At 37.5% G+C, this 26,609-nt stretch overlaps 2 protein-coding genes across 6 annotated transcripts in view; one reads left to right on the forward strand and one right to left on the reverse strand.

Moving 5' to 3' along the window:
• Nucleotides 1-26,609, forward strand: part of NDUFAF7 (NADH:ubiquinone oxidoreductase complex assembly factor 7) — a 52,267-nt gene that overhangs the window by 289 nt on the left and 25,369 nt on the right. For 2 of the 5 annotated variants that reach the window (XR_008664691.1, XR_008664692.1), the window contains exons 2-10: nt 119-279; nt 7,080-7,160; nt 7,995-8,105; nt 11,803-12,016; nt 12,924-12,982; nt 13,693-13,803; nt 18,490-18,633; nt 19,665-19,838; nt 20,352-20,628. Coding sequence is in view for 3 of the 5 variants with exons in the window: in XM_055326979.1 (XP_055182954.1) it covers nt 119-279; nt 7,080-7,160; nt 7,995-8,105; nt 11,803-12,016; nt 12,924-12,982; nt 13,693-13,803; nt 18,490-18,633; nt 19,665-19,838; nt 20,352-20,564 (1,268 nt within the window). In the remaining 2 variants the exon portion in view is untranslated. Of the gene's footprint in view, nt 1-118; nt 280-311; nt 402-7,079; nt 7,161-7,994; nt 8,106-11,802; nt 12,017-12,923; nt 12,983-13,692; nt 13,804-18,489; nt 18,634-19,664; nt 19,839-20,351; nt 20,708-26,609 lie in introns of those variants that run through there. The other 3 variants (XM_055326979.1, XM_055326980.1, XM_055326981.1) reach the window with 3 other exon arrangements.
• The window catches only part of PRKD3 (protein kinase D3), an 89,986-nt gene continuing 84,217 nt past the window's right edge, over nt 20,841-26,609 (reverse strand). Inside the window, exons 18-19 of the mRNA XM_055326978.1 lie at nt 25,976-26,061; nt 20,841-25,132 (exon numbers count right to left, since the gene is read on the reverse strand). Of these exons, the coding sequence (XP_055182953.1) occupies nt 24,959-25,132; nt 25,976-26,061 (260 nt within the window). The 3' untranslated portion in view covers nt 20,841-24,958. The remainder of the gene's footprint in view (nt 25,133-25,975; nt 26,062-26,609) is intronic.

A 26,609-nucleotide genomic window follows, 5' to 3' on the forward strand; every position in this document is an offset into this window, starting at 1 on the left:
GTCCGTGCTGCGGCGAGGTGAAGAGCAACACAGCCGCCTCGAAGGCACTCAGGCTGCTTGCACTTGCAAATACTAAGATTTTTTTTTCATCGTCCCATTTAATTGTTTTTAATTGTAGTCATTCCTTGTCTTTGGAGCGGGAAATGCTTCAGCTCTGGGAGAGAGCCGGCAGAAAACCAAGTGACGCCAATGCTGCGGCATCTTGTATATAAAATCAAGGCAACTGGCCCCATCACTGTGGCTGAGTACATGAAGGAGGTCTTGACCAACCCCGCCAAGGTACGGGTCGGGGAGCCGGAGGACCAGGCCCGCCCGGGGGTCCTCCGCGCCGGCAGTGCGGTGCCTTCCCCGGAGGACCCAGAGGTGGATCAGTTTCTGTCAGGTGATTAGGGATCGATCAGGTCAGTGGAGAACAAATCCAGAGGTGTTTAGGAGGCAGTGTAGCCGATTGAATCTAGGAGATGAGGACCAGGGTGTCTTACCTACCTGGGCTGATGGTAGATGATGGGGTCATTTCTCCGGGGAAAGGGAATGCAGAAAGACAGAAATTTGTTCATATCAGTATACAGATGGTGTTTAAACCCAAGGAATCAGGGAGAGTATATTTAGAGAGGAGAAGGTTACCCAGGATTAAGCCTTCAAGAACTCTTCAATTTAGAGGCTTTTTTTTTCCTTTTAAAATCAGCCTTATTTGTATTTTATTTATTTACTTATTTTAGTTTAACCTTTTTAAAAATTAAAATATAGTTGATACAATGTTACATTGTTTTCAGTTGTGCAACATAGTGGTTTTGACAACTATACCTTAGGCTATATTTACCACAAATGTAGCTACCGTTTGAGAGTAGGGTTTCTTAACCTAGGGATCCTTAACTAGAGAGCAGGGGGCTGTGAACTTTGATGGGAAGAAAAATTACACCTTTATTTGCATTAACTTCTTTTTTTCCCCCGCCATTTTTATTAAAGAAGGATTGACATACATCACTGTTTAAGTTTAAGGCTTAGGGCATGATGGTTTGATTTGCATATGTTGTGAGATGATTACCACAGTGGGTTCAGTTAACATCCATCTTTTCATATAGGTACAATAAAAAGAAAAAGGGAAAACATTTTCTTGTGATGAGAGCTCTTATGATTTGCTTTAACTTTTTTTTTTTTAAGTTTTTATTTATTTATTCACGAGAGACACAGAGGGAAGGCAGAGACATAGGCAGGCTCCTTGAAGGGAGCCCGATGCGGCACTCCATCCCAGAACTCTGGAATCACGCCCTGGGTCAAAGGCAGATGCTCAACCGCTGAGCCACCCAGGCAGCCCACATTCTTAACTTTTTATGTATATCATACAGCTGTGTTAGCTGTAGTCATCCTGTTGTACATCACATCTATACTAGTTATTATATAACTGGAAGTTTGTACCTTTTGCCCACCTTCCTCCAATTCTCCCTCTACCCTCCACATCTGGTAAATAAAAGTCTGATCTCTTTTTCTATGAGGTGTTTTTGTTTTTTTTTTTTTTTTTTTTTTTAAGATTTCACACATAAGTGAATGCTAGAGTATTTGTCTTTCTCTTATTTCACATAGCATAAGGCCTTAAAGGTTCATCCATGTTGTCACAAATGGTAGATTTCCTTTTCTTTCTTTTTTTTTTTTTTAGATTTCCTTTTCTTATGCTTGAATAATATTCCATGATTTTTTCCCTCATTTTAAAAAAATTACTGAAGTGTAGTTGACATACAATGTTATATTAGTTTCAGGTGTACAACATAGTGATTTGACAATTCTGTACATTACTCAGTGCTCACCACAGTTAAGTTGTAGTCACCATCTCACACCATACAATATTATTACGATATTACTGACTGTGATTCCTATGCTGTACTTTTCATCTCTGTGACTTATTTATTTTGTAACTGGAAGTTTGTTCTTCTTAAAATCCCGTTACTTGTTTTGCCTACCTGCCCCCCTATCCCTCTCCCCTTTAGCATACACATGTAAGTGAATCATACAGTGTTTTATTCCATCTGACTTATTTCACTTAGCATAATAGCCTTTAGATCTATCCATGTTGTCATAAATGGTAAGATTTTAGGAGTAATACTCCATTGTGTGTGTGTGTATGTGTGTGTATAACACATCTTTATCCACCTGTGTATTGCTGGACACTTAAGTTGATTCTATATCTTGGCTATTGTAAGTAATGCTGCAGTAAACATAGGGTTGCATGTATCTTTATGAATTGGCGTTTTTATTTTCTTTGGGTAAATATCCAGTGGTGGAATTACCGGACCATAGGGTAGTTCTATTTAAATTTTTGAGAAACTTACATACTGTTTTTCATAGTTGTACCATTTATATTCCCATGAACAGTACATAAAGGTGTCCTTCGCTCCACATCCTTGTCAGTACGTGTTATTATCTTTTTTATATTAATCATTTTGACTGGTGTGAGGTGATACTGTTGTTTTGATTTGCATTTCCCTGATGATTAGTGATGTTGAGCATCTTTTCATGTGTCTGTTGGGCATCTGAATATCTTTGGAAAAATATCTATTTAGTTCCTCTGCCTTTTTTATTTATTTTTTTAAGAAGGCATGGGTACAGTGTGTACAGTATGAGAGCAGTGGAGGAGAGTGGGGCAGAGAGGAGAATCTTATAAGCAGGCTCCATGTCCAGTGTGGAACTCGACATGGGACTCAGTCTCATGACCCTGAGATCATTAAAATCAAGAGTTGGATGCTTAACTGACTGAGCCACCCAGGCTCCCCAATATAGTATTCTTTTTTGTTTTTAAAGATTTTTTAAAATTTTTATTTATTCATGAGACACAGAGAGAGAGGCAGAGGGAGAAGCAGGCTTCATGCATGGAGCCCGATGTGGGACTCTATCCCGGGTCTCTGGGGTCACGTCCTGGACTGAAGGCGGCTCTAAACCGCCGAGCCACTCGGGCTACCCCCACTATGTCTTTTGAAGCCATTGTTTCCTTGTTGAATTTCCATTTGGATCATCTATTCATTGGTGTAAGAGTGGGGCGTTGAAATATCTTACTGTTATTATATTACTGTTTTTCCTTCTGTCTGTTAATATTTGCTTTATATTCCCAGGAGCTTTAGATGCTCCTGTGTTGGGTGCATATATTTTTACAATTGTTATATCCTTTTATTGAATTGATCCCTTTTTCATTATGTAGTGGCCTTTGATTTTTGCTGCAGTCTTTGTTTTAAAGTCTGTTTTGTTTGATAAAAGGATTGCTACTCTTTTTTTTTTTTTTTTGCCTGCTCCCATTTGCATGGGATATTTTCTTGATTTCTTCACTTTAGGTCTGAAGTGAATCTTTTGTATGTAGCATATACAAAAGTCTTGTTTTTTTTAATCCATTCACCCTACATTTTTTGATTAGAACACTCCACTTACAGTAATTACTGATAGATAGATAGATATATACTTATTGCCATTTTGTTCATCTGTTTGTTTTTGTAGTTATTCTCTGTTCCTTTCTTCTTTTGCTCTCTCTTTGTGCTTTGATGACGTTCCTTAGCATTATGCTCAAACTCTTACCTATTACAGGTTTTGATTTGTGGTTACCATTGTGTTCATATATAACATCCTATGTGTATAGCAGCTTATATTAAGTTAATGGTGGCTTAAGTTTGAGCACATTCTAAAAGCACTAAATTTTTAATCCCTCCTCCACATTTTATGTATATGATGTCATATTTACATCTTTATTTTGTGTACCCTTTGACTGATTTTTTTGAACATATAATTGATTTTGCTCCTATTGTGTTTTAACCTCCGTCCTATCTTTGTAAGTAATGAATCTATTATTTTCCCTATATGTTTGGTTTTGCTGTGAAGTATTTTCCTTTCATAGTTTCCTGAACTCCTTCAACTTGTTTTGTAAACTCTCCTTCTATTCTGAATAATAATCTTGCTTGGGTAGAATATTCTTGGTTGAGTTTTTTTTTCTTTCAGTGCTTTTAATATCAATGCTTTATCACCACTCCTTTCTGGCCTGCAACGTTTCTGCTGAAAAATCAGCTTATAACCGTATGGGACTTCCCTTGTAGGGAACTTGTTTGTAACTTGTTTTCTCTTGTTCGTTTTAAAATTGTCTCTTTATCATTACTTTTTGCCATTTTAATTATTTTGCATCTTGTGAACCTTCCTGGGTTTGTCTTTTTTTTTTTTTTAAGATTTTATTCATGAGACACAGAGAGAGAGAGGGAGAGAGAGAGGGAGAGCGGGAGAGAGGCAGAGACATAGGCACAGGGAGAAGCAGGCTCCAGGATCATACCCTGGGCTGAGGATGGCACTAAACCACTGAGCCACCCAGGCTGCCCATTGGTTTGTCTTGTTAGAGGTTCTCTGTGCTTCCTGGATCTGGATGTCTACTTTGTTCCCCAGATTAGGGAAGTTTTCAACTATTACTTTTTTTTTTTTTTAAGATTTTATTTTTTATTCATGAGAGACACAGAAAGAGAGGCAGAGACACAGGCAGAGGGAGAAGCAGCTCCATGCAGGGAGCCCAATGTGGGACTTGATCCCAGGACTCCAGGACCATGCCCTGGGCCAAAGGCAGACACTAAACCACTGAGCCAGCCAGGGATCCCCCTCTTACTTTTTTAAATCAGTTTTTTGCCTCCCCTTCTCTCTTAGCCTTCTGGGATCCCTAATAATATGAATGCACTTATGCTTGAAGATGTTGCAAAGGTCCTTTAACTTACTCTCCTTTTTTAAATTCTTTTTTTGTTTTTACTGTTCAGCTTCTTTCGTTCCAATTACCCTTTCAGATTGCTAATCTGTCTGCATCTTCTAATCTGTTGATTCCCTTTAGTGTATTTTTCATTTTAGTTATTCTTCAGCTCTGACTAGTTCTTTTGAATATTTTCTGGCTCTTTGTGAAGTTCTCTTTGCATTCATTCACTCTTTTCTCAAGTCTGAGGAGTAGCTTTATGACCATTACTTTGAACTCTATCAGGCATATTGCTTATTTCAGTTTTATTTAGTGCTTTTTTTCTGTGATTTTGTCTTTATTCTTTCATTTGGGACATAGTCCTCTGTCCCCTCATTTTAATTTCTGTTTATATCTATTAGGTAAATCAGCTACATCTTCTGGTCTTGAAAGTAATGGCCTTGTGTAGAAGAGGTTCTACACCAACAATTGTTATCTCTTGTGTTTTTATCGTGGCCTTTCTAATAGGCATAAGGTGATATCTCATGGTTTTAACATGCATTTCCCTCATTAGCTTCTAACTGAAATCTAGCATTTCTCTTATTATGAACATAGGAAATAACCAGTGGCATCACTAATATCAGTGATTTTACATCATATCCCAACAGTGATTGTAGATATCTCAAAATACCATTCATTGTACTCTTCTGTACTTCAAAACTTTGGTACTTATTAGACCTTAGGCTTGGCTTTGTTTATTAATACACTTATAAAGATGCATATTGTTACTATATCATAAATTTATTTTTTAAATATTGGATGAGTATTTTTTTATTTTTTGGTTTACTTATTTTTTTGCAATCCTGTGTGTTTTAAATTCTTCATTTAAAAACATTCATATATATGAAGGGATCCATAGTCTTCATCAGGCTACCAGAGTGGTTCATAATGTGCCATAAAAACACCTCCGAAATGCTCACTTATGAAGGGAAAGAGAAAAGTTACAGAGGGGATGCTGTATGAAGTGAAAACAATTTTTTTAAAATGGGAATGACTCAAGTATATTTCTGCTGCTGAGAGCAGAAATCTCTAAATCTCATTTAGTCTGAGATTGGGGGTTGTAGGGGGAGGTTAGGGGAGGTAGTGTTTGGGCAGATTCCATAAAAAGTTTATTTGAAAGTTTTTTGAAAGTTGTCTGAGAAGGAGGGATAACAAGATCCTGGCCCATGAAAGCCATGATGAGAGGTGATGATCCAGAGCACAGGTGGCAGGATTGGGTTTGGATAAGAGTGGAAGATAAAGGCATTTCATCTTGAGTTCTGAGGAATGCATGGGAACAGATGGAGGCCAGATGGGGTCAGGAAGTAAATCCTATTTTATAGCATTCTTTACTTCCCTATATGTGCAGGAGCCCATGTTACCTAAGAGTAAGGTGGTGGAAGAAGGGACTTGAGCATAGGGAATTTTTTTTTAACAAAGAACTACTGAATATATCTTGACCTTTAGATGTATGCTAAGACTTGGTATGCTAAAACTTGGGTAAATAAAGGGACACCTGGGTGGCTCAGCGGTTGGATGCCTGCCTTCAGCTCCGGTCGTGATCCAATAAATCTTTAAAAAAAAAGGGGGGGGGGTAAATATGATAGTCCTCTGTCCCAAATAACTATGCCTCTAGGTGAGGAATACAGACATATAAATAAATAAACATAAAGGGAGGCACTGCATTTAGTCAGAGATTGGAGGTCTGGGGTGGTGGGGGGAGTTTAGGGGAGGTGGTGTTTGGGCAGATTCAGTTTTATTGAGGATAAGATTGCCAGGGAGAAATGAGAGGGGGAAAAGGAGAGCATTTGTAATGGCATGGATGTATGGACAAGCAGAGCTAATTAAAAAAAAAAAAAAAAAACTCTAAACTTTTTATGGAGATATAAACATTCATATAGAAAAATGCATAAATCACAGGTACATAGCTTGATGAATTCTCACAAAGTGAGAGCTCCCACCTAACGAGCAACCAGGTCAAGCAACAACATCACCAGTAGGCAGGGCTAAGTTGAAACAGTGAGAATTTGGGAGAAGAGGCTGGAGGGGAGGGGCAGGCAGGGTCTTATTCTAATGGTTTGTGGGAGCAGGGATGGGAAGTGTGTGGGGAGGGTGTTAGATGTGAAGGTGGACATGGTGTAGCTTTTGCCTTTATGGTCAAGTAATTGTCATGTTTTCACCTATTCTGCAACATGACTGACACTTTGTAAAGTTTAAGTTAAGTTACTGTGTTTATCTTATTTATTTAGAGGAGAGAACTTTCTTACCAAATGTTTATGTCATTGTATACATCATAGAAGATTTTGGAGGGGTTTAAAAAGTGTATTTGAAAGTTAATTTGTTTTCTCTACTTTCTCTTTTTACTCAGGGATATTATGTGCATCGTGACATGCTTGGAGAAAAAGGAGATTTTATCACTTCACCGGAAATAAGTCAGATCTTTGGGGAGGTAATATCCAATGTAAACTGTAAAAGAAAAAAAAAAGAAAAAAAAACCCTGTAAAAGAAATGAATATCAACAAGCATTCAAAGCAGATCAAGTTGTATTCTTCCATAATAATATAGCATTTTATAGCTTTGTTTTTGTGATTCATCAAATTTTCTTTTTTCTTTTTTTTTTTAGTTTTCATTTTTAATCACCTATATGCTGAAGGAATAGAGAACAATAGGAGAGAGAGAGAGAGAGAGAAAGATAAGTGACAAGAGAAAGATAAGTGAAGAAAGAGAGAAAAGATGCAAGACACTAAGGAGTTAGTGGAGAGAAGCACATTCGAAAGCCCCTACCCATGATTGCACCATAGTTACAGCAAAAGTCCCCCTGTAAAGAAATTTTGAATTCTTCTCAGGAATTCTAGTTCATTGATTTCTACATTTCCAACCCCCTTGATATATTTAGATATAGGAAATAGTGTACAAAAGAAAGAATTATTGAGATCATATGAATATGAAAAATATGGCATAATCTTATTTCATGTGTTTATTTGCTTTCAAAGACTGGTACCTTCCTGTAATTATGAGACCTGTGTTATGAGACCTCTTCCAGGGCAGACTGCCTTTTACCTGTTTTCTCCTGTTACTAAGCTTTCCAAGTGGTGTCTTTTGTAATGTAGTCTCTGTGAAGTTTCTAGATGTGCATACATAGATGTACATATTAAATAGCATACATGTGGTTGTTTGCAAACATTTTGCTTCCTGGCATAAAGTATGCATTTATGTGGAGTTTTATATTGCAGGATACTTTTATATTTTATGATACTTCAGTGTAGTTTTTTCCTTGTCACAGCTTCTAGGTATATGGTTCATTAGCGAATGGATGGCCACTGGAAAAAATGCAGCTTTCCAACTGGTGGAACTGGGCCCAGGCAAGGGTACCCTCGCGGGAGATATTTTGAGGGTAGGTAATAAAAGAAATTCTGTAGAGCCTTGTGTACTTACCTGAATCTTTGTTCTTTTGACCTGTTTGCAAGCTTGTTTCCTGGCTTTCAGTCTTGCCTTCTTAACCTCCTGTTTCTCAGCCAAGTTACAACATCAGAATGACATAATAAATCATAACTTACTGTCTGTTGTCTGTAATCCAAAAAATGAGGGTGGAGACGAATGTGAAAGGTAAAAGTTTAAAACCTTTAGAAGACATTATGGGAGAATATGTTTGTCTTATAGGTAAAGAGTTTTGAATTATATGAAAATTATAATTTATATAAAATTATAATTATATAAAGCAGAAGCCATAAAGGAAAAGATAAATAGAAGGATAATTGCAACTACATTAAAGAATTTTTTGTTCTTGGGGATCCCTGGGTGGCGCAGCGGTTTAGCACCTGCCTTTGGCCTAGGGCGCGATCCTGGAGACCCGGGATCGAATCCCACGTCGGGCTCCCGGCATGGAGCCTGCTTTTCCCTCTGCCTGTGTCTCTGCCTCTCTCTCTCTGTGTGACTATCATAAACAAACAAACAAATAAATAAATAAATAAAAAAGAATTTTTTGTTCTTTAAGGAAATTGGGAGCTTCTCTTCTTCAAAGACACTGTAAAGAGAGGGGTAAGACAAGCCACAAAGTGGGAGGAGTTATTTGCAACAGATATAACTAATTAAAGAAGTGGTAGTTAGAATACATAAAGAATTCCTTTCCATTAAGATGGTGACAGAAAAATCAGGCTAAAGGTGTGAACAGAACATCATGGAAAAGGAAATCCATGTGGCCAGGAAAAACAAAAAGATGCTCAAACCAATTGGGAGTCAGGGAAATGAAAGTGAAAATCACAGTGAGATACCATTGTACCCGCAAAACGAGAAGGTGTGGCAGCACCAAGGGTTGGTGAGGATGGGGAGATGTGGAGCAGTAAGGACTCTCATATACTGTTTGTACGAGTGTAATTTGGTACGAGCACTTTGAGAAGTGCTTATTGGGCATCATCTGCAAACCTCAAAATTCTTAGTGGTTTTACTACTAGGTGTATGCCCTATGGGAGCTAGTGCATATATGTACCAGGATACAAGGACAAGAAGACAGCCGCATTGTTTAGAATGGCAAAAAAAATTAAAAAAAGAAAACAAAAGGGGCAGCCCCGGTGGCACAGCGGTTTAGCGTGGCCTTGGGCCCCAGGGCGTGATCCTGAGGACTTGGGATCGAGTCCCATGTCAGGCTCCCTGTATGGAGCCTGCTTCTCCCTCTGCCTGTGTCTCTGCCTCTGTCTCTCTGTGTCTCCCATGAATAAATAAATAAAATCTTAAAAAAAAAATAGAATGGCAAAAAAACTGGAAACCACCCAAACGACTATCAGTGGGAAAATAGATCAATAAATTGTAGTAGAGTTGGGGCACCTGGGTGGCTCAGTTGGTTAAGTGTCTGCCTTGGACTCAGGTCATGATCTCAGGGTCCTGGGATCAAGGCCTGAGTCAGGCTCTCTGCTCAGTGGGGAATGAGTGCTTCTCCCTCTCCACCTCCACACCATGTTTGTACACAATGCTCTCTCTCAAAGAAACAAATGAAATCCTAAAAATAAAAGTGTGGTACAGTCATACAGTGAATGCCAAGGATTATGCAAATGGATGAAATCACAGCAGAATGCACAATATTCAGATGGAACTCAGTGTCTTGTTGAATGAAAATAGCAATTTGTACAAGAATTCGTATCATATGATTGAATTATATGATTGAATTATATAAAATCCCCAAATAGTCAACATTAAACAAAAAAGAATTTGTATCATATGATTGAATTATATGATTGAATTATATAAAATCCCCAAATCGTCAACATTAAACAATACGCGTTTGGTGATACAAACGTGTTCAGTAACATTTATAAAGAAAAAGCAGGGAGTGCTAAGCTTCAGATAGAGAACCTTGATGACCTCTAACAGTAAGGGAGGACATGGGGGCTTCAAAGGGAAGGGTCAGGTCACTTTCTTTTGTCACAGATGGTCAATATTTTTCCATTTTTCCATGTATTATTCTTTCTACCATTCTACCTAATATTTTATAAACATTGAAAAGGAGGAATATTGTACAGGATAAGTGTTTGCATTTGTTAAGCTTTCATAGTTACACCATTCTGGAATCTGTTAGTCTTTTTTTTAGTTTATCTCCTGTATCTGGCAATTCAGTCTAAAAAAAACAAGACGCATATTCAGTATACATTTAAATGTTTTGATGCTGTATGATTTTTGCTTGAAATTAGGAGTCAAAGGCTTTTAAAAAATTTATAACATCAGGCAAATAATCCTGATTATATCCTATTTGGGGAGTAAAGAAACCAACCACTGGTTTAGGTTTCCAGGGCTCTATTTTATAGCTCTTTGAATTGGCAAAGTCATTTGAATATAAAATATCTAATACAGTTCTCAAATGATACTGTCTTGTTTCAGTACTTTAAAAATCAAGCCCACAGCTCTTAAAATGTATAAAGGATACTTTCCCAGATCAAGTCCTAACAACCTTAAATAGCCAAAGAATTTAAAGGAATGTTAAGAAAATAGACAAAAACATATTTATAGACTTGTTTTCATTTCTTGAACATAATTCATGAAGGATTTTTCTTTTGGGAAGTTTTTTTCTATTTGTAATTTCATTTCAAAATGAAACTTGGAAAAATCATCTTGTCCTTATTCTCAGCGCTTACCTACACATTTAGATCTCAAAAGTAGGAATCAAATCACCAATGAAAACTAAATTCAGATGAAAAATGACACACTTTATGCTTTGGCATCGAATATTTAGCATTAAAATATTGATAAAGTATTAACAATTTTTCTTCATGTTTACAACAGTCATAAAAATGCATGTAGCTAAGAAAAAATAAAAAGTGTGCCATTTTAGTGCCATTCAAATTTTATCTCCTGAAGATACAGTTTAAACATCTCAAAGATGAGATTATTTCATAGCAGCTTTATAAAATCCAGGGTATATATACAATTTATTTTCTTGTTATCTTTGTAGATTCCCTAGTCTGATTATTTATTAGATGCTAAATCTTTAATTTTCATTTTTTAATCAGTCTAATTTTTATTGTTAGCAAATAAAATTGTGTATTATTTCTTATGTAGACAGTATTTTTGTTTTTGTTTTTTAAAGATTTATTTATTTATTCATGAGAGACACAGAGAGAGAGGGGGCAGAGACACAGGAAGAAGGAGAAGCAGGCCCCATGCAGGGAACCCAACGTGGGACTCTGACTCAATCCCGGGTTTCCAGGACCACGCCCCGGGCTGAAGGTGGCGCCAAACCACTGAGCCACCCGGGCTGCCCGTGTAGGCACTGTTTAATAACAGATAGGTTATGATTTTTTTTTAAGATTTTATTTATTTATTCATGAGAGACACAGAGAGAGGCAGAGACACAGGCAGAGGGAGAAGCAGGCTCCATGCAGGGAGCTCAACATGGGACTTGATCCTGGGACTCCAGGATCATGCTCTGGGCCAAAGGCAAGCACCAAACTGCTGAGCCACCCAGGCACCCTAGGTTATGATTCTCATAGACTGCTGGAAAGTGGCTTGTGTGACAGGAGTGAATTATTGAAGTAAATGGTTAGAAAACCCAAAATCTACTTAACACATTATATTTCGCACTTTTTCCTTCTTTTTGTCTTTAGGTGTTCAGCCAGCTTGGATCTGTGCTGAAAACCTGTGACATTTCAATACATATGGTAGAGGTGAGTGAAAAATTGAGTGAGATTCAGGCATTAACCCTGACTGAAGAGAAGATCCCGCTGGAGCGAAATGCTGGATCCTCTGTATATATGAAAGGAGTTACGAAATCTGGGATTCCCATTTCATGGTACCGAGATCTGCACGATGTTCCAAAAGGTAATTATTTTACTCTGTTTCATTTTTATTTCAAAAATGAACATCTGCACGATGTTCCAAAAGGTAATTATTTTACTCTGTTTCATTTTTATTTCAAAAATGAAATAGTTTTTATCACATCCCATCACAGCAATAATAGATGACCGTAGCCATGCAGGGCACTCTAATAGATTGAGTTAGTGCTCCCAGATCCCTCACTCATTGAGAATAGTGAATTCTTTTCTCTAAAAGAGCATTGTGTTTAAAAATAACACGACTAACAATAAGGAGCAATGAATTTCATGTGGTTTTGCAAAATAAAAAAGTGTAGATTGCTGTTTTACTTTTTTTTTAGTTTTTCCTGGATCCCTAAGGTAGCACTAGTGCTGAAGCAGCCCAAGGTGGTGGGGCCTGATGGAAGCAGCGTTAAATGGGTTTAGTTTAACTTTCATCTTTTGAATGCTCTTGCTCATCTTTAGGGGGGAGGGAAAATCCCTGCCCCGGGCCAGAGTCCTATGTTGGTGAATCCCTGCTCACACCTAAAGTGGCTATCTGATCTTGGGCAGGCCACCTCAGCCAGTCCTGGGCTCAGCTGTTTCAGATGATTTTAGAACGTTCAAAGCCTCTTTTAGCTAACAAATTTGAGTTCTCATTTCTTTCATGCCTAGTGATGAATAAAAATTTACATTGATAATTGAGATATTTTGGCTGTCTGATCCTGATATGTAGAAAATGAGGACAGCAGTAGTTGTTCTTCTGTATGCTCTGCAGAGTAAGGTGAAGAAGTGAATGAGGTGGGGGGATTCTCTGGTAGTGATGGTTGTGGAAGCACCACAAGTTCCTAGGCATTTCTTTTTGTTAATGTTCAAAAAAATGAAGTATTACCTTAAAAATGCTGAAACAGGTTTTTTCTTCTGTTTTTAAATAGGGTACAGCTTTTATCTTGCACATGAATTTTTTGACGTTCTTCCTGTCCATAAGTTTCAGGTATACATGAGATAAAGTCCTGTTTATAAACGAGTAACAAAGGGCCTTATGTTGTAAGCAAACACTTATGGTAATTGATTATTTTTGACGTTAACTTTATTTGGAATTCTGAAAAATATAAATCATTGAAAATAGTCCAAAAGTGGACTATTAAATGGAACCTTCATTTTCTTAGGATAACTAGGAAGAATGCTTTTTTCTCCAGGGGTAAAGACATACGCCAATATAAGACAGTAAATGGCTATAGTACAAGCAAGGGTTACATTTTAGCAAAGTGTTAATATCCAAAGATTAAAATGTTTCTTCATTAAAGTTGAAGTGAGTGGAGTTAAGATTGGTGGTAATGAATGTGCACTGGTAATGTCTAGGGCCAAGAGCATGTATTGATTTGTTAGCAGAAGCTTCTGATTCATCCTTCAGAGCCTGTTTTCCATTGAAGGGGGCACTTGCCATGCTGGTCATTTTATTTTCTGTGGCTCCGCCTCTTATCCAACCAACCAGTAGTTGATGTCTGCCAGTCACCTCTTAATGTTCAAAGGAAATGAAGTATTGCCTTTAAATAATTTTAAGTGGTAAAGTACTCTGTAAATAAATGTTAGACATCTGTTTTATATGTAGTAGTAGGAGAAAGATAATAGTTGTTTTTAGTAGAACCAATTCTAAGAAAAAAACTGGTAAAAATTGTTTTTTATGCATTATTTTGTGTTTAGAAAACACCACAAGGATGGCGAGAAGTATTCATTGATATTGATCCACAAGTTTCTGATAAGCTGCGGTTTGTTTTGGCGCCTTGTGTCACGCCAGCAGAAGTCTTCATACAAGTAGGAAGATGTTTCTTCTTAGTTTATTGCCAACCAAATCTTGATAGTCTAATCTTCTGAGTTCCTGTTTTAGCGTTCCTTGACAGGGACAAGGGGAGGGTTGCCGTAACATGTGAGGTGCTTTTTTTTTTTTTTTTTTTAAGATTTTATTTATTCATGAGAGACACAGAGAGGTAGAGACAGAGGCAGAGGGAGAAGCAGACTCCCCGTGGGGAGCCTGATGCAGGACTCGATCCCAGGACCCAGGGAACGTGACTGAGCCAAAGGCAGATGCTCCACCACTGAGCCACCCTTGGTTGCCTTGGTGCTTTTTATTAATAGTGGAAAGTGCAGAGAATCTCGAGTTAGGAGCCTGGTTGGGATCATTTCTGGGCGGCATGATGTGACTGTAATGTGAGAAGGAAGCTAGTAAGCATTCACTCAGGCAAGTCCTTTACCTTCTCCCTTTCCCTCAGTTTCCTATGACATGGTCTTAGTATTGTCTGCCTGACCAGAAGAGCTTGAGGTCTGTGAAAACAACTATTTATTCAGCAGTTTGTATATATTACTCCATATTTTCTCATTTAATTCTCAAAGCAACTTTCTTATTAGTTTGATTAAATAATTTTGATTCTAGACTGCCAGAATGGTACATTTACTGCTGCTTACTATTGACCTCCGGAATAATCATAAAAGCCTTTCTATCTTGGGGTCGTTGTGTAAGGATTCAAAAAATCCTATACTTGTCAGGAATGTTTGGGCTTTAGATTGCCTGTTTTATTTATTTTTTAATTTTTAGGAGTTTATAACTACAGCATCAAGTTTAAACATGTAAATACAGTTATAGACCATAAATATCCATATAGCAAAATACGTACCTCTAGATAAACAAAAATCATCTCTGCAACTAAATAACCTAGCAGCTTTAAGTAATAATGAAGAAAAAACGGAAGCTGAGCTAATTTTTCATCTAAAGTGACTATTGCATGTATTAAGGTCGCCTGGATGGCTCAGTTGGTTAAGCATCTGTCTTTGGCTCAGGATATGATCCCAGAGTCTTGGGATGGAGTTGAGCTCCCTGCAGAAAGTCTGTTTCTCCTTCTACTTCGGCCCCTCCTTTTGCTTGTGTTCTCTCCTCTTTCAAATGAAATCTTAAAAAATAATAAAGTGTCTATTACCTATATTAAAACATTCTTACTTTAAGAGTTCAAGTAGTTATGAAAGCCTTGTCTCATAACCTAAAAATATAACTTTAATACAGTTTTTGAACTAAACAAAAATATTTTAGTTGTAAATAGGTAAAATAAGATTATTCTTGCTGAAATTCAATCATGGCATTATTTTTCTAAATATATATATTTGGGGACTTTGTTGATAGACTGGCCTTTTAACAAAAAAGTGAAATACATGAAACCTTTCTCAGAATCTACATTTTACTCTAAGTTAGAGCATGTGAGTGTGTATACACACACACACACGAGCATGTGCATATATATGTGTGTGGTTTCATTCTGGATGAGCAATCCATCCTCTCTTTTTAAAAAATATATCAACTATGTAAAACATGCTTAATTTCTCTTAAAAGATCACTTCTTGTAAGATATACACTGACTATAATGATAAAGGGCATTTTACAGATTTTAGAAACTTCTTTAGGTGGCTCAGTTGCTTAAGCTTCTAACTCTTGATTTTGGCTCAGGTCATGATCTCAGGGTTGTGAGATTGAGCCCTGTGTCTGGCTCTGTGCTGGGCATGGAGCTTCCTTGATATTCTCTCTCCTCTGCCTCCGTGCCTCCCACCCCACATTCTCTCTCTCTCTCAAAAAGAAAAAAACATTCATTTTCTTGTAAGTTATTTTTATTTTTAATTTTTTTTTACTAAGCTTTAATTACAGTAGTAAAAGTCTAATTCACTTTTTTCCCGTTACTTCTCATTATACAAAATCCCCATGCTTCTTATGTTTTAACATTCTACCTGCAAGAATCTTACTGGAACCAAATAACAACTCTGTAAGACCTACAGGAACATAATTCAATGAAGGGTCATCTGAACAGAATGGATTGCCTGTTTTTAAAAAGGTCTACTTTCTGGACCATAACTAAGAACTCCTTCCTCAGAAGTTACTTGCTTCAGAAGTACAGGAGCTTTTAAACACAAGCCTATCAATTAAGTTTTTTTGTTTTCGTTTTGTTTTTTGCAGAGCATAAATAAGTTAAAATAACAGCCTGAGTGCTTGTGAACAATTCTATTTTTTCATACTCTGGCTACCCAGTTTTACCTGAGTGAGAAGCAAATTCATAGCTACCAGGAGCTGACCCCTTGGCCCTGGGAGATGTGATTGTTTTCAGTGTGACTTTAGTAGTAGTCACTTATGACACGGGAAGTGATGATTTTTCCCTCTCATTTTTTTTTTTTTAAGATTTTATTTATTTATTCATGGGAGACACAGAGAAAGAGACACACACACAGAGGCAGAGGGAGAAGCAGTCCCAACATGGGACTCGATCCCTGGTCTCCAGGATCACACCCTGGGCTGAAGGCGGCGCTAGACCGCTGAGTCACCGGGGCTGCCCTTTACCTCTCTCTCTCTCTCTTTTTTTTTTTTTTTTTTTTTAATTTTTAAAATCCCTCTCATTTTAATGGGGCAAATGGTAACAGAATCTGCCATCTTCAAGAGTGGTCTGAGATAGTAAGAATGTCAGCACAGTATGCTGAGGTGTGTCAGCTTATGCCCAAACTGGCTAACCTCATAGGTTTTACAGTTCAACGACAATAATTTATTTAATAGAACTGGGGACTAAGGAGTTTATTGCTTGATTTAATCCTCACAATAAGCCTATTATATACATAATGAGGAAATACTCTGAAAGTTTAACTTGTTTCTAGTAAGCAGTAGGAAGAGCAGAGACTCAAGAGCTAAGTGTGTTACTCCATACCTATTAGTTCTGTGCCATTATAGACAAGATCAGGGCAGGTTAGTACTTTTTTTTTTTTTTAAGGTTTTATTTATTCATGAGAGACACACAGAGAGAGGCAAAGATATAGGCAGAGGAGAAGCAGGCTTCCCTTGGGGAGCCTGATGTAGGACTCAATCCCAGGACCTCAGGATCAAGACCCGAGCCAAAGGCAGACACTCAACCAACTGAGGCACCCGCGTGTCCCTATTGTTTTTTTTTTTTTAAGATTTATTTTAGAGAGCATGAGTGGGGCAAAGGGAGTAGAGGGAGAGGGAGAGAGGGAATCCTCAAGCAGACTCTGCTGAGTGAGGAGCCTGACACAGGGCTCGATCCCAGGACCCCAAGATCGTGACCTAATTTGGAACCAAGAGTTGGCCAGCTAACTGAGTGAGCCACCCAGGTGCCCCAGTACTTCATTTTTAATGGGGTGTTAGGAAGGAGCAAAAGTTATTGTATGTTTTTATAATGAAGAAAAGAGTTTTTTACTATTTTCTCAGAAATTAGTGAAATTTCATATATACTAGTCAAGTTGACAAGTTACAATATTGTCATTTCACTTTTTAGATTAATAGGCACATATTGAGGACACTTTCAGTAAATAGTTGAACATCTCGGGAAATTAGGGTCTCAGGTACATTGACAAGTTTATAAGCTGAAGTTTCTTTTTTTTTAATTTTTTTAAAATTTTTATTTATTTATGATAGTCACACAGAGAGAGAGAAAGAGGCAGAGACATAGGCAGAGGGAGAAGCAGGCTCCATGCACCGGGAGCCCGACGTGGGATTCAATCCCGGGTCTCCAGGATCGCGCCCTGGGCCAAAGGCAGGCGCTAAACCACTGCGCCACCCAGGGATCCCTAAGCTGAAGTTTCTAAATAGAGGGTGTATCATTGGAATACTTTTTGCCCCAGCAGAAGGCATCATAATATACTTGCTTACTAGGGTCTATTTTATTATATTGGGTTTATTTATTTATTTATTTTTAAAGACTTTATTTATTCATGAGAGACAGATATGGAGAGAGAGCCAGAGAATAGGCAGAGTGAGAAGCAGGCTCCCCGCAGGGAGCCCCATGCAAGACTCGATCCCAGAATCCAGGATCATGCCCTGAGCTGAAGGCAGAGGCCCAACCACTGAGCCACCAAGGCGTCCCTATTATATTAGGTGTATATCATTTGTTCTTTCAGCACAAATTGTTGAGTGTCCGTTCTAGGCAGACAAAACTCCTTTCCCATGCATTCAACCCAGGGAAATATGATTATGAGAGTAATATCACTATAAACAAAATGATAATGAATTGGCCATCTAGGAGTTTGGGAGAACATATGCCTTTTTATAAAAGGGATTAGAGGTTTCCCTGGGTGGCTCAGTTGGTTAGGTGTCTGCCTTCAACTCAAGTCATGATCTTGGGGTCCTGGAATTGAGTCCTGCATCAGCCTCTCCGTTCAGGGGTTGTCTGCCTCTCCCTCTCCCACTGTGCTCTCTCTCTCTCTTTCTCAGTCTCTCAAATAAAATTGCTTAAAAAAAAATAAAAAGGATTAGAATTAAAATATAAACTTAGTGGGCAGCAACACAGCACTGGGGAGTTCTGTATAATAAAAAGGATGTCCTGTGAAAGGTTGAGTGTAGACAACATAATGGATAGGGAAGGAATTTATTTTTAGTGTAACTAAGAAATCCTCATTGTAGGAAAACCCTAAGGAAACCATTCTTTTCAGTGATGGATTTTGATTCAACTCTTCTCTTACTAGCGTGATGAAATAAGAGACCACGTGGAAGTGTGTCCTGAGGCCGGCGTTATTATTCAGGAGCTTTCTCAGCGCATTGCATTAACTGGAGGTGCTGCTCTGATTGCCGACTATGGTCATGATGGAACGAAGACCGATACCTTCAGAGTATGTATGATTCAGGAACATGACTGACCATAAGTTAATTGGTATGATCTAGGTTGTTAGGTTTGCAGCTCATTGAAGATTTTTACCTTTTGTTTTTATGGTGTGTAGCCTTGTAATATTATATTATTTGTTATGAATTTTAATTCATACTATTTTAATTGCCCAAACTGTAGGATCTCATCGTGCAGACTGGCTTTGGAACAGGGCGTGAATCATGTACATTCTTCCTTAAGCTGCATAACCTAGTTCTACATAGATCCTTCTTAGCACCCAAATAATGCAAATGGGAAGATTTTCAAGTTCTTAAGAATTTCTCCCCCTCCATTAAAAAAAAACGTAAATACTACTTTGCAGGTTTGGTATAGTTACTATAATCAGACTTTTCCTATCATATTTTCAATCTTTTTTCCTTTCTAGATATATTTTTATTTTTCCTAAGCATCCTTTTCAATTCTGTTCTGTATACCTGAATTGAGATACACTTAACTAGATACTGTTAGTCATTTTCTAGATCTGTGGTTCTCAATTTTGAATTTTACTGTACCAAAAAAACAAAAAAACCAAAAACTCTGGAGTGTGTGTTTTGTTTTGTTTTTTTTTAAATGCTGATTCCTTAGCCTTACCTCCAGGATTCTGATTTACTAGGCCTAGGCAAAGAGCAGTAACACGTTCTCAGGAGATTCTGATGCATGTGGTTGATGGATATGCTTTGTCAAATGCCATCTAGAGTCTGGTGATCAGCACTCAGTTCTGATGGGACCTCTGATGGGATCTCTACTTCATCACCACAGGCAGTAATGAAACGTGAAAGGTAGCATCTCAAGGCACTCAGTGCTGCACTTCCCATTGGATTTTCCACATAGCATCTCATTTGCGGAAGAGGTGCTACCATATTAAGAGTTTGTAAACCACATAGGCTATGTTTTTCTTTTTCAGTTATGTAAAATGTGCCAAATGATAGCATGTCTTTAATCTTGATAATGATAACCATAAAGGAATAAAAACTCATCATTTAAAAAATTATGTTCAAGGGGTTTTGTGGCCACAAGCTTCATGATGTCCTGACTGCCCCAGGAACAGCAGATCTCACAGCTGATGTGGACTTCAGTTACCTGCGCAGAATGGCAGAGGGACAAGTAGCTTCTCTGGGGCCAATAAAACAACAGACATTTTTAAAAAATATGGGCATTGATGTCCGACTGAAGGTAATGATTTATTTTGTGATCATTAAATATTCTAATTTTGTAGTATTTAAAAAAAAAAACATGTAAAATAGTAAGTTCACCTGGCCTCAGTGCTCTTCTCGTTTAGCACATTTTGGGTAGTCTTTCCAGAAGTGTAGGGTGTAGTGCAACCAGACTGCTCTGGGGGTGGGGCTGCTTCGGACTCATCCCACACTCCACATGAGGCTGACTTCGAATAGTGTTCAGATTGATTAAGAAAACTGGACTGTGCTTATGGGTATGAATTTCAGAAGTGTCCTGAAAACAGCTTAACCCTTCAGTGTAGATCAAACCACCTAGGAATGTTAAACATACAAATCCACAGGTTTGCTTCTTAGCAATCTGTGTTTTAATAAGCACCCCATGATTCTGAGGCAGGTGATCAGAAATTCCAGCTGAAGCACTCTTTATTGAGCAGCCAATGGCCATTAGTAATGCTGCATGTAACTAGGAATCCTCCTGGTTATTTTTACTAAGAAGTTTTTTTCTTTTCAGGTTCTTTTAGACAAATCAGATGAGCCAGCCAGGCAACAGTTACTTCAGGGGTATGATATGTTAATGAATCCTAAGAAGATGGGAGAAAGATTTAACTTTTTTGCCTTGCTACCCCATCAGAGACTTCATGGTAGAAGCCATCCGATGAATACATGTCAGTCAAAACCCTCTGTGTCACCTGTAGCTGGGTTTGGTGAACTTGCCTGGCGGTGACCTGTGTGGACATTTTACTCCTATGTCTGACTAAGATAAAGGGAACACGTCTCATATATTACAGGTAAAATAAATATTTTATGTCTTTATAGCCAATAAAAATAACTTATACAGTACAAATAAATATTGATCTTTTAAGGTTGTTTCTGGCTTCTGGCACAGTTGTGTGCTTTCAGCTTAATGAAACAAGTTATTGTGAAACTGAGTGTCCTTTAAGTAGTAAGTCTAGTTGCTGTATTTTTATTTTTAAAAGTAAATATGAACACTGATTAGCAAAAACTAGAACCTAACCGGCCTTTCACAGGGAATGGATTAAATAGAACTATCCATTTATTATTTAAAAAAAAAAAATGAGGTAGAGCAGTATGTTCTGAACCAACTCTAAGACTGTGAAAGTAAAAAAGGTACAGTGGAGAATGTTTTATAGTTATGATTCCATTTTTGTTGGGGGAAAAGCTACATTTAAAGAAATGCTTGTAAGTAATTTCATAGAAATTAATATATTAGTGTAGACTGGTTGTTTTCTGTGATAGTTACTTATATATAAAAAGTAAGGAAAGGATGCCCATTAATCACTACTAAATATCCCAATGTGGAAGTGGGTTGGAGGAGTTGAGATTTGTTCCTTGTGGTAATTTTTTTACCCTCTGCTTCTGTGAATCTTATAATGAAAAACAATTAGATTTAAAAAATTTAGGGGTGCCTGGGTGACTCAGTCTGAGGAGTGTCTGACTCTTGATTTTAGCTCAGGTCACGATTTTGGGAGTTGTGGGATCTCCAGCCCCATGTCAGGCTCTGCACTTAGTGCAGCATCTACTCAGGATTCTCCCTCTCCCCTTGCTTATACTCCTGTTCTTTCAAAATAAAATCTTAAAAAACTAACTAGTAAACCTAACATGTACCTGAAATATGAGTTAATGTAGACTACATAGGAGGAATAATTTTTTGATTTGAGCTAATTCTCCGTCATTTTCAGGTAACTGTCAAGTTTTTTGTTCTGTTCCCTTTTTTTGGTTCACAGAACTTTATATTAATACCAGTATAGACTTTCTGAAGAATTGTTATATTGGCAACATAAGCTTAAAATGAAATTAAAGGAAAACAATATCAGCCAGAATATCAGCCATATGTTTTGAACTTATAGCGTAACTCTTTTGGAAGTTTACTGGCAGAGTGGTCAACTCTTGGCTTTCTATTGCTTGTTTGCTTTAACTCAGAACAGGACCAGCATTCTGTGTCTCACTCTAAAGTAGGAAGATAGAGGGCTTATTTTTCATATGCTGCCTCGCCTTGGGCCATTTATAGTCACCCTTATTTTTTTTTCCATGTTTTCTTTTTTCAAAGAGTTGGAGAATTTCTGGACGGTGAAAGTCCCCAACATTGGCACCTCTCGATTATTTTAAGGTTTTATAATTAATGGGAGGCAATCCCATTAATTGCCCATTAATCCCATTAATCCCAATTGCCCAAGGAATCAGGCAATTCCTTGTATATCTTAAAACCTAGAAAGTTCACTTTGAATGGCATCTGGCTTACGTAAGTCTTGTAGCAGGTACAGTAATTGAATACTTGATGGTAGCTCCTGAAAAATTTGTAGTCATAATTATTCTAAACTTTCATGCCAAGAAATAAGACCTCCAGATAATTACCTCAAATTTCATATAAAATTAAAATAATGAATTGTTTTTTATTTTAGGTAGTCAAAAAAAAAGTGTTTTAAATATAGCATTAATTCAATTTACAAACACTATTTTCAAAATAGTTCTTTTATCAAGGCCTGGGAAAATAACAAACCAAATAAAATTTTCTTTGGATACCTCTACTAGAGATAGGCTCAGGTTTTCACATGGAAAAGTATGGTGATATGGAAATACATTTTATTATCAAGCTTCTTTGAGGATATTTACAAAAATTGGGATGTAACAAAAATAAAAAATGTACTAAACAGTGTCATTATAGACTACTTTGTACATTATCAAATGTTTCTAACAATTATTTCTTATACAAAAACAACTTCAAGACAAAAATGGCTATGCAGGTTATACAGTATCTGGAGTAAATGACTCAACTCCAAAATATCTGACAGTGCCTTTACAAATTTTGTTTAGAAAATTTCTTAGGCATTCAACAACATAAACAAAAAAAGAGTGCAATTAGTTTCATGGCTTGTAAAGTTTGATTATATAAGTAGAGCAAACATCATCATTCCAGTTAATTTTCACCTTATGCAGTAAAACCACAAAAGGATGCCTAGGGATTCAAAATTACTCCATTTTAGCACATTGATATTAACAGATTTACTTGGGACAAATTTGGGGAAGTCCTCCTTTATCACAGAGAAAATACATTTCTAAAAGGTTTTGCAAAATTTGGTTACATGTTTTAAACTCCTATAGGGGAATGAAATACTGAGAGACCTTGTAGACTGTTTCCTGTATAGGTTTATGGGTAGGCAATGCAGCACAGTGATTCACAGGGGTCAGAGGGGCTGGGCCACACTGCCGGGGTTCACATTCACATGCTGTGACCCTCAGTAGCTGGTTACTTAATCTTCCTATGCCTCAGTTTCCTATCTGTGAGATGAAGTCCATAATGCACTCACTTTGTGGCTTTTTTGAGGGTAGGTAAAAATTCGTAAAGATCTCAGAACACAGACTGCAGGTTGGCTACTCCCTTGGCAGTAGCTTAGGGCTCCCCCAAAGGCCCTCTCTGGCTTAGATTGTACACAGGGACATTCTTTTCCTTTGCTACCTCAGATCCAGTGGGGCAATGACAGTTAACGCTTTAGTTTTTTAGTTTATTGACTGAGTATCTTCATACTAGCCCATCTTCACAACAACACTGTGAGGATAGTATAGGCCAGAATTATGATGTTCATTTTATAGACTGACGATCTTGAGGCTCAGACAGATTGAAGCTAAGACTTAATACTGGATTTTCTGACTCCAAATCTTTAGCTCTTTTTGAGGAGAATAAGAAAAGTTTACAGTGATTACTGTGGAATGAAGACACAAAAAGCCACTAGTTTTTTTTTTTTTTTTTAATAAGTGGGTGGTCCCAGATCTTAAACTTTTTTGGAGGAGAAAACAGTAACTTTTTCATAGTTTTAAAAAAAGTCTAACCTCTTAAACAACATTTTATCTGAGTAGAAAAACTTTAGCTGGCTGCTGGTACTAACATGTTAAAAAAAAACAAACTGTAAAAGTAGGGCTACAGTATCAGCAGAGCAAATGAAAGAATAAAATGGGTGTTTGATGCTTCACCCCATCCACTCCCCCCCAACCTGCTTAAAATGATTTAAAAACATTCTAGATACTGGAAAGCTTTCCAGTAAGCTAAGGGAAGAAAAAAAAAGGATACACTCTTAGCTGTTCTTCTCTGTAGCATTAACTGATCCTGCACTGGCCTTTTAGTAATTTTCTTCCTCAAAGTATTCAACTCCATAAAGATAAATTGTGTAATTAAGGTTTGGATATATAGCCATTGAATGTTGGAAACCAGTTGTGGCATTACAGTGGTGTCAGTGGGAACAGGAGTACACAGCAAGTGGAGGAGCTGAGTGAGGAAGAGAGAGACCAGCAGGCCTTCCTCCTGGTCCCGTGACACCAATTGTTCAAAACTATCTTAGAGGCTGTTACAACAAACTCACAAAAGGTGACAACTTAATTTTTATGTTGTAGAGAACCTATTAAGAATTTAGCATCAAAGGTTGGGGATCATGGTTTTGGAATTTTGACTGACCTTAAAAAAAAAAAAAGTAAAACAGCCTAGGATCTAGGAAACATTTCTAGGTGCCTAGGAAAAACCCCGTGTGCCTCTGGTTAAACAAATGTTTAGAGCCCTCAAAGGAAATCACATGCTGGGGGCTCCTCCTCAGTTATATATTAAATGCAAACCTGGTTAGTAATCAACCTTAAAACTTAACATGATTTGATCAAGACATGCAATGGCTGGACTCTAAGCTTTCCTTTTTCTCCTTTTCAACCTTAAAACTTAACATGATTTGATCAAGACATGCAATGGTTGGACTCTAAGCTTTCCTTTTTCTCCTTTTTAAAAAATAATGTAAGAACAGGAAAGGGAAGATAAATTAAATGCCACTATAGTACTAAAGTGAAGGATTAGGAAAAAATACAAAAAAACCAGTCATTGTTTATGCCATAAAAATTATGAAAAGCTTCATCTTGGTTCCATTGTATTTATTACTCAGTTTCCCCTCTTGCACCTACTCACGATGAACTACAGGACAGGAATCACCAATTCCTTATTAGATTTCCCCATGTCTTTGCACCCTTGCAGATGACCACCTACAAAGAACAACAGTCGCGCAGCAAAGTAGGAGTATCAGTCCATAAAATGAAATCCTTCCTTACTGTAGTCAGGCTCACTGATAATTAAGGATCTTCCTCCATGTCATCTGGATTGGGAGCCATAATGAAGTGCTTTGGGTACACAAGATTGTGGGTGTATGCATGTACTTCCCAGCGGGCATCATCACTTTCATGTGTAATGTAACGTTCGCCGATGCGAGTTTCAAACTCTCTAAGGTCAAGCCAAGTCTGATAGTCCTAGAAGAAAAATGAAGTGATTACACACTATAAAGGAAACAAAATACTGTGAACTTTTTTTTCTTAGCATCCTAGTCACAAAATTGACAACGCCAAGTACTTGCTATACAGTAAGTTCCATTTGTAGTATTTTAAATTAGTAATGTTAAATGCTTTTTCAAATTTAGACTCTCTAATAAAGTAACTAGTTTCTACGATTAAAAAAAATTGCCTGAGGCTTCTGAAATGGTTAATAATAATCATTAAAACATTCTGTTCTATACTCTGACCTTACACCCACACCTTAGTTCTCAAAAGAGGGGACAGTACTTAAAATCTATCACCAGGATAATTTGATAATCATGGAGACTAATTATGATTGCATTTGTTGTGAAGTTAATTCTAACCCCTACTCCCTTTAAAATAGTTTTGAAGCTTCTCTTTACTCTGAAGTTTGGGGGTATTGTTTGGCAAATCTAGCTTCTGGGGGATGAAGCCAAACATTTTAAATGGCCTTTCTGAACTCATCAGTGCAAATATTAATCTTTTAGTGGATGTTTTAAAAGTAAAATATATTTGACAAAATAATATGCTTATCTTACAAAAAGGCGAAATGAAACATACAGTCCTATAAGAAAGCTAAAGCACTGCTTCAGTTCATGGGAGTTTAATTACCTATCAGTTCTGCATTTCAGTGATATACTGCAACTTCCAGAGAGGCAGCCACAGTACAAATTAATCACTGAAGAACACTTAATAGTATTCTAAGATGAGGAGAATCTGTTGGTCTTAGAGTAGTTTCATTAGGTAAGACAAATTACAAGGAGTGGCTCAAATGAGGATCACACCAAAGATATTTTTTACCTGCAGCCAGGGATGACTAAGAGATTTATCCACACTGTATCGTTTTCTCATCTTCACTTGAAGTAGGTTGTTTATCAAATCAATTGCTAAGAGAAAAGACAAAATCAGACACATGGATTTGGGTGTAATGGGGCACACCAAACTTGGGAGTCTGCCTGGAAGGCTATTCAATCCACAGAAATACAGAGTTGAGGGGTTTTGCTTCTCAAGGCCATAGCCTTGACTGGTCAGTGATCCATAAATGTCTACTGAACGTACAGAGTACCTATCTTAGGAAGGGTGTTTGTTTGTTAAGGTGGCAGGACAGAGCACAGGTTCAAGCGTCAACTTTGCAGCCACTTATTGCATGTGGCAGAGGGTCAGTTATTACATGCTGCCATTTGTCCGTTTCCTCATCTGTAAACTGAGGTTGTTGAGAAGATGAAATAATACACGTAAAGGGCTTAGAATCATGCTTAGCATTAGCTATTATTATTTTAAAATTAATAAAAAAAACTGATTATAGACTGATTTGTTGTTTCCTTCCAATGACATCATTCCCTAGTCCCTGGCTTGGTCTGCAAAGGAGCCAAAGCTATTGCCTTGCCTCTGTAGATAGGGCTAGACTGACATGGTAACTTATTACCACAAGTTC

This window comes from Nyctereutes procyonoides, unplaced genomic scaffold, assembly GCF_905146905.1.
Source record: "Nyctereutes procyonoides isolate TBG_1078 unplaced genomic scaffold, NYPRO_anot_genome, whole genome shotgun sequence".
Classification (NCBI taxonomy): Eukaryota; Metazoa; Chordata; class Mammalia; order Carnivora; family Canidae; genus Nyctereutes; species Nyctereutes procyonoides.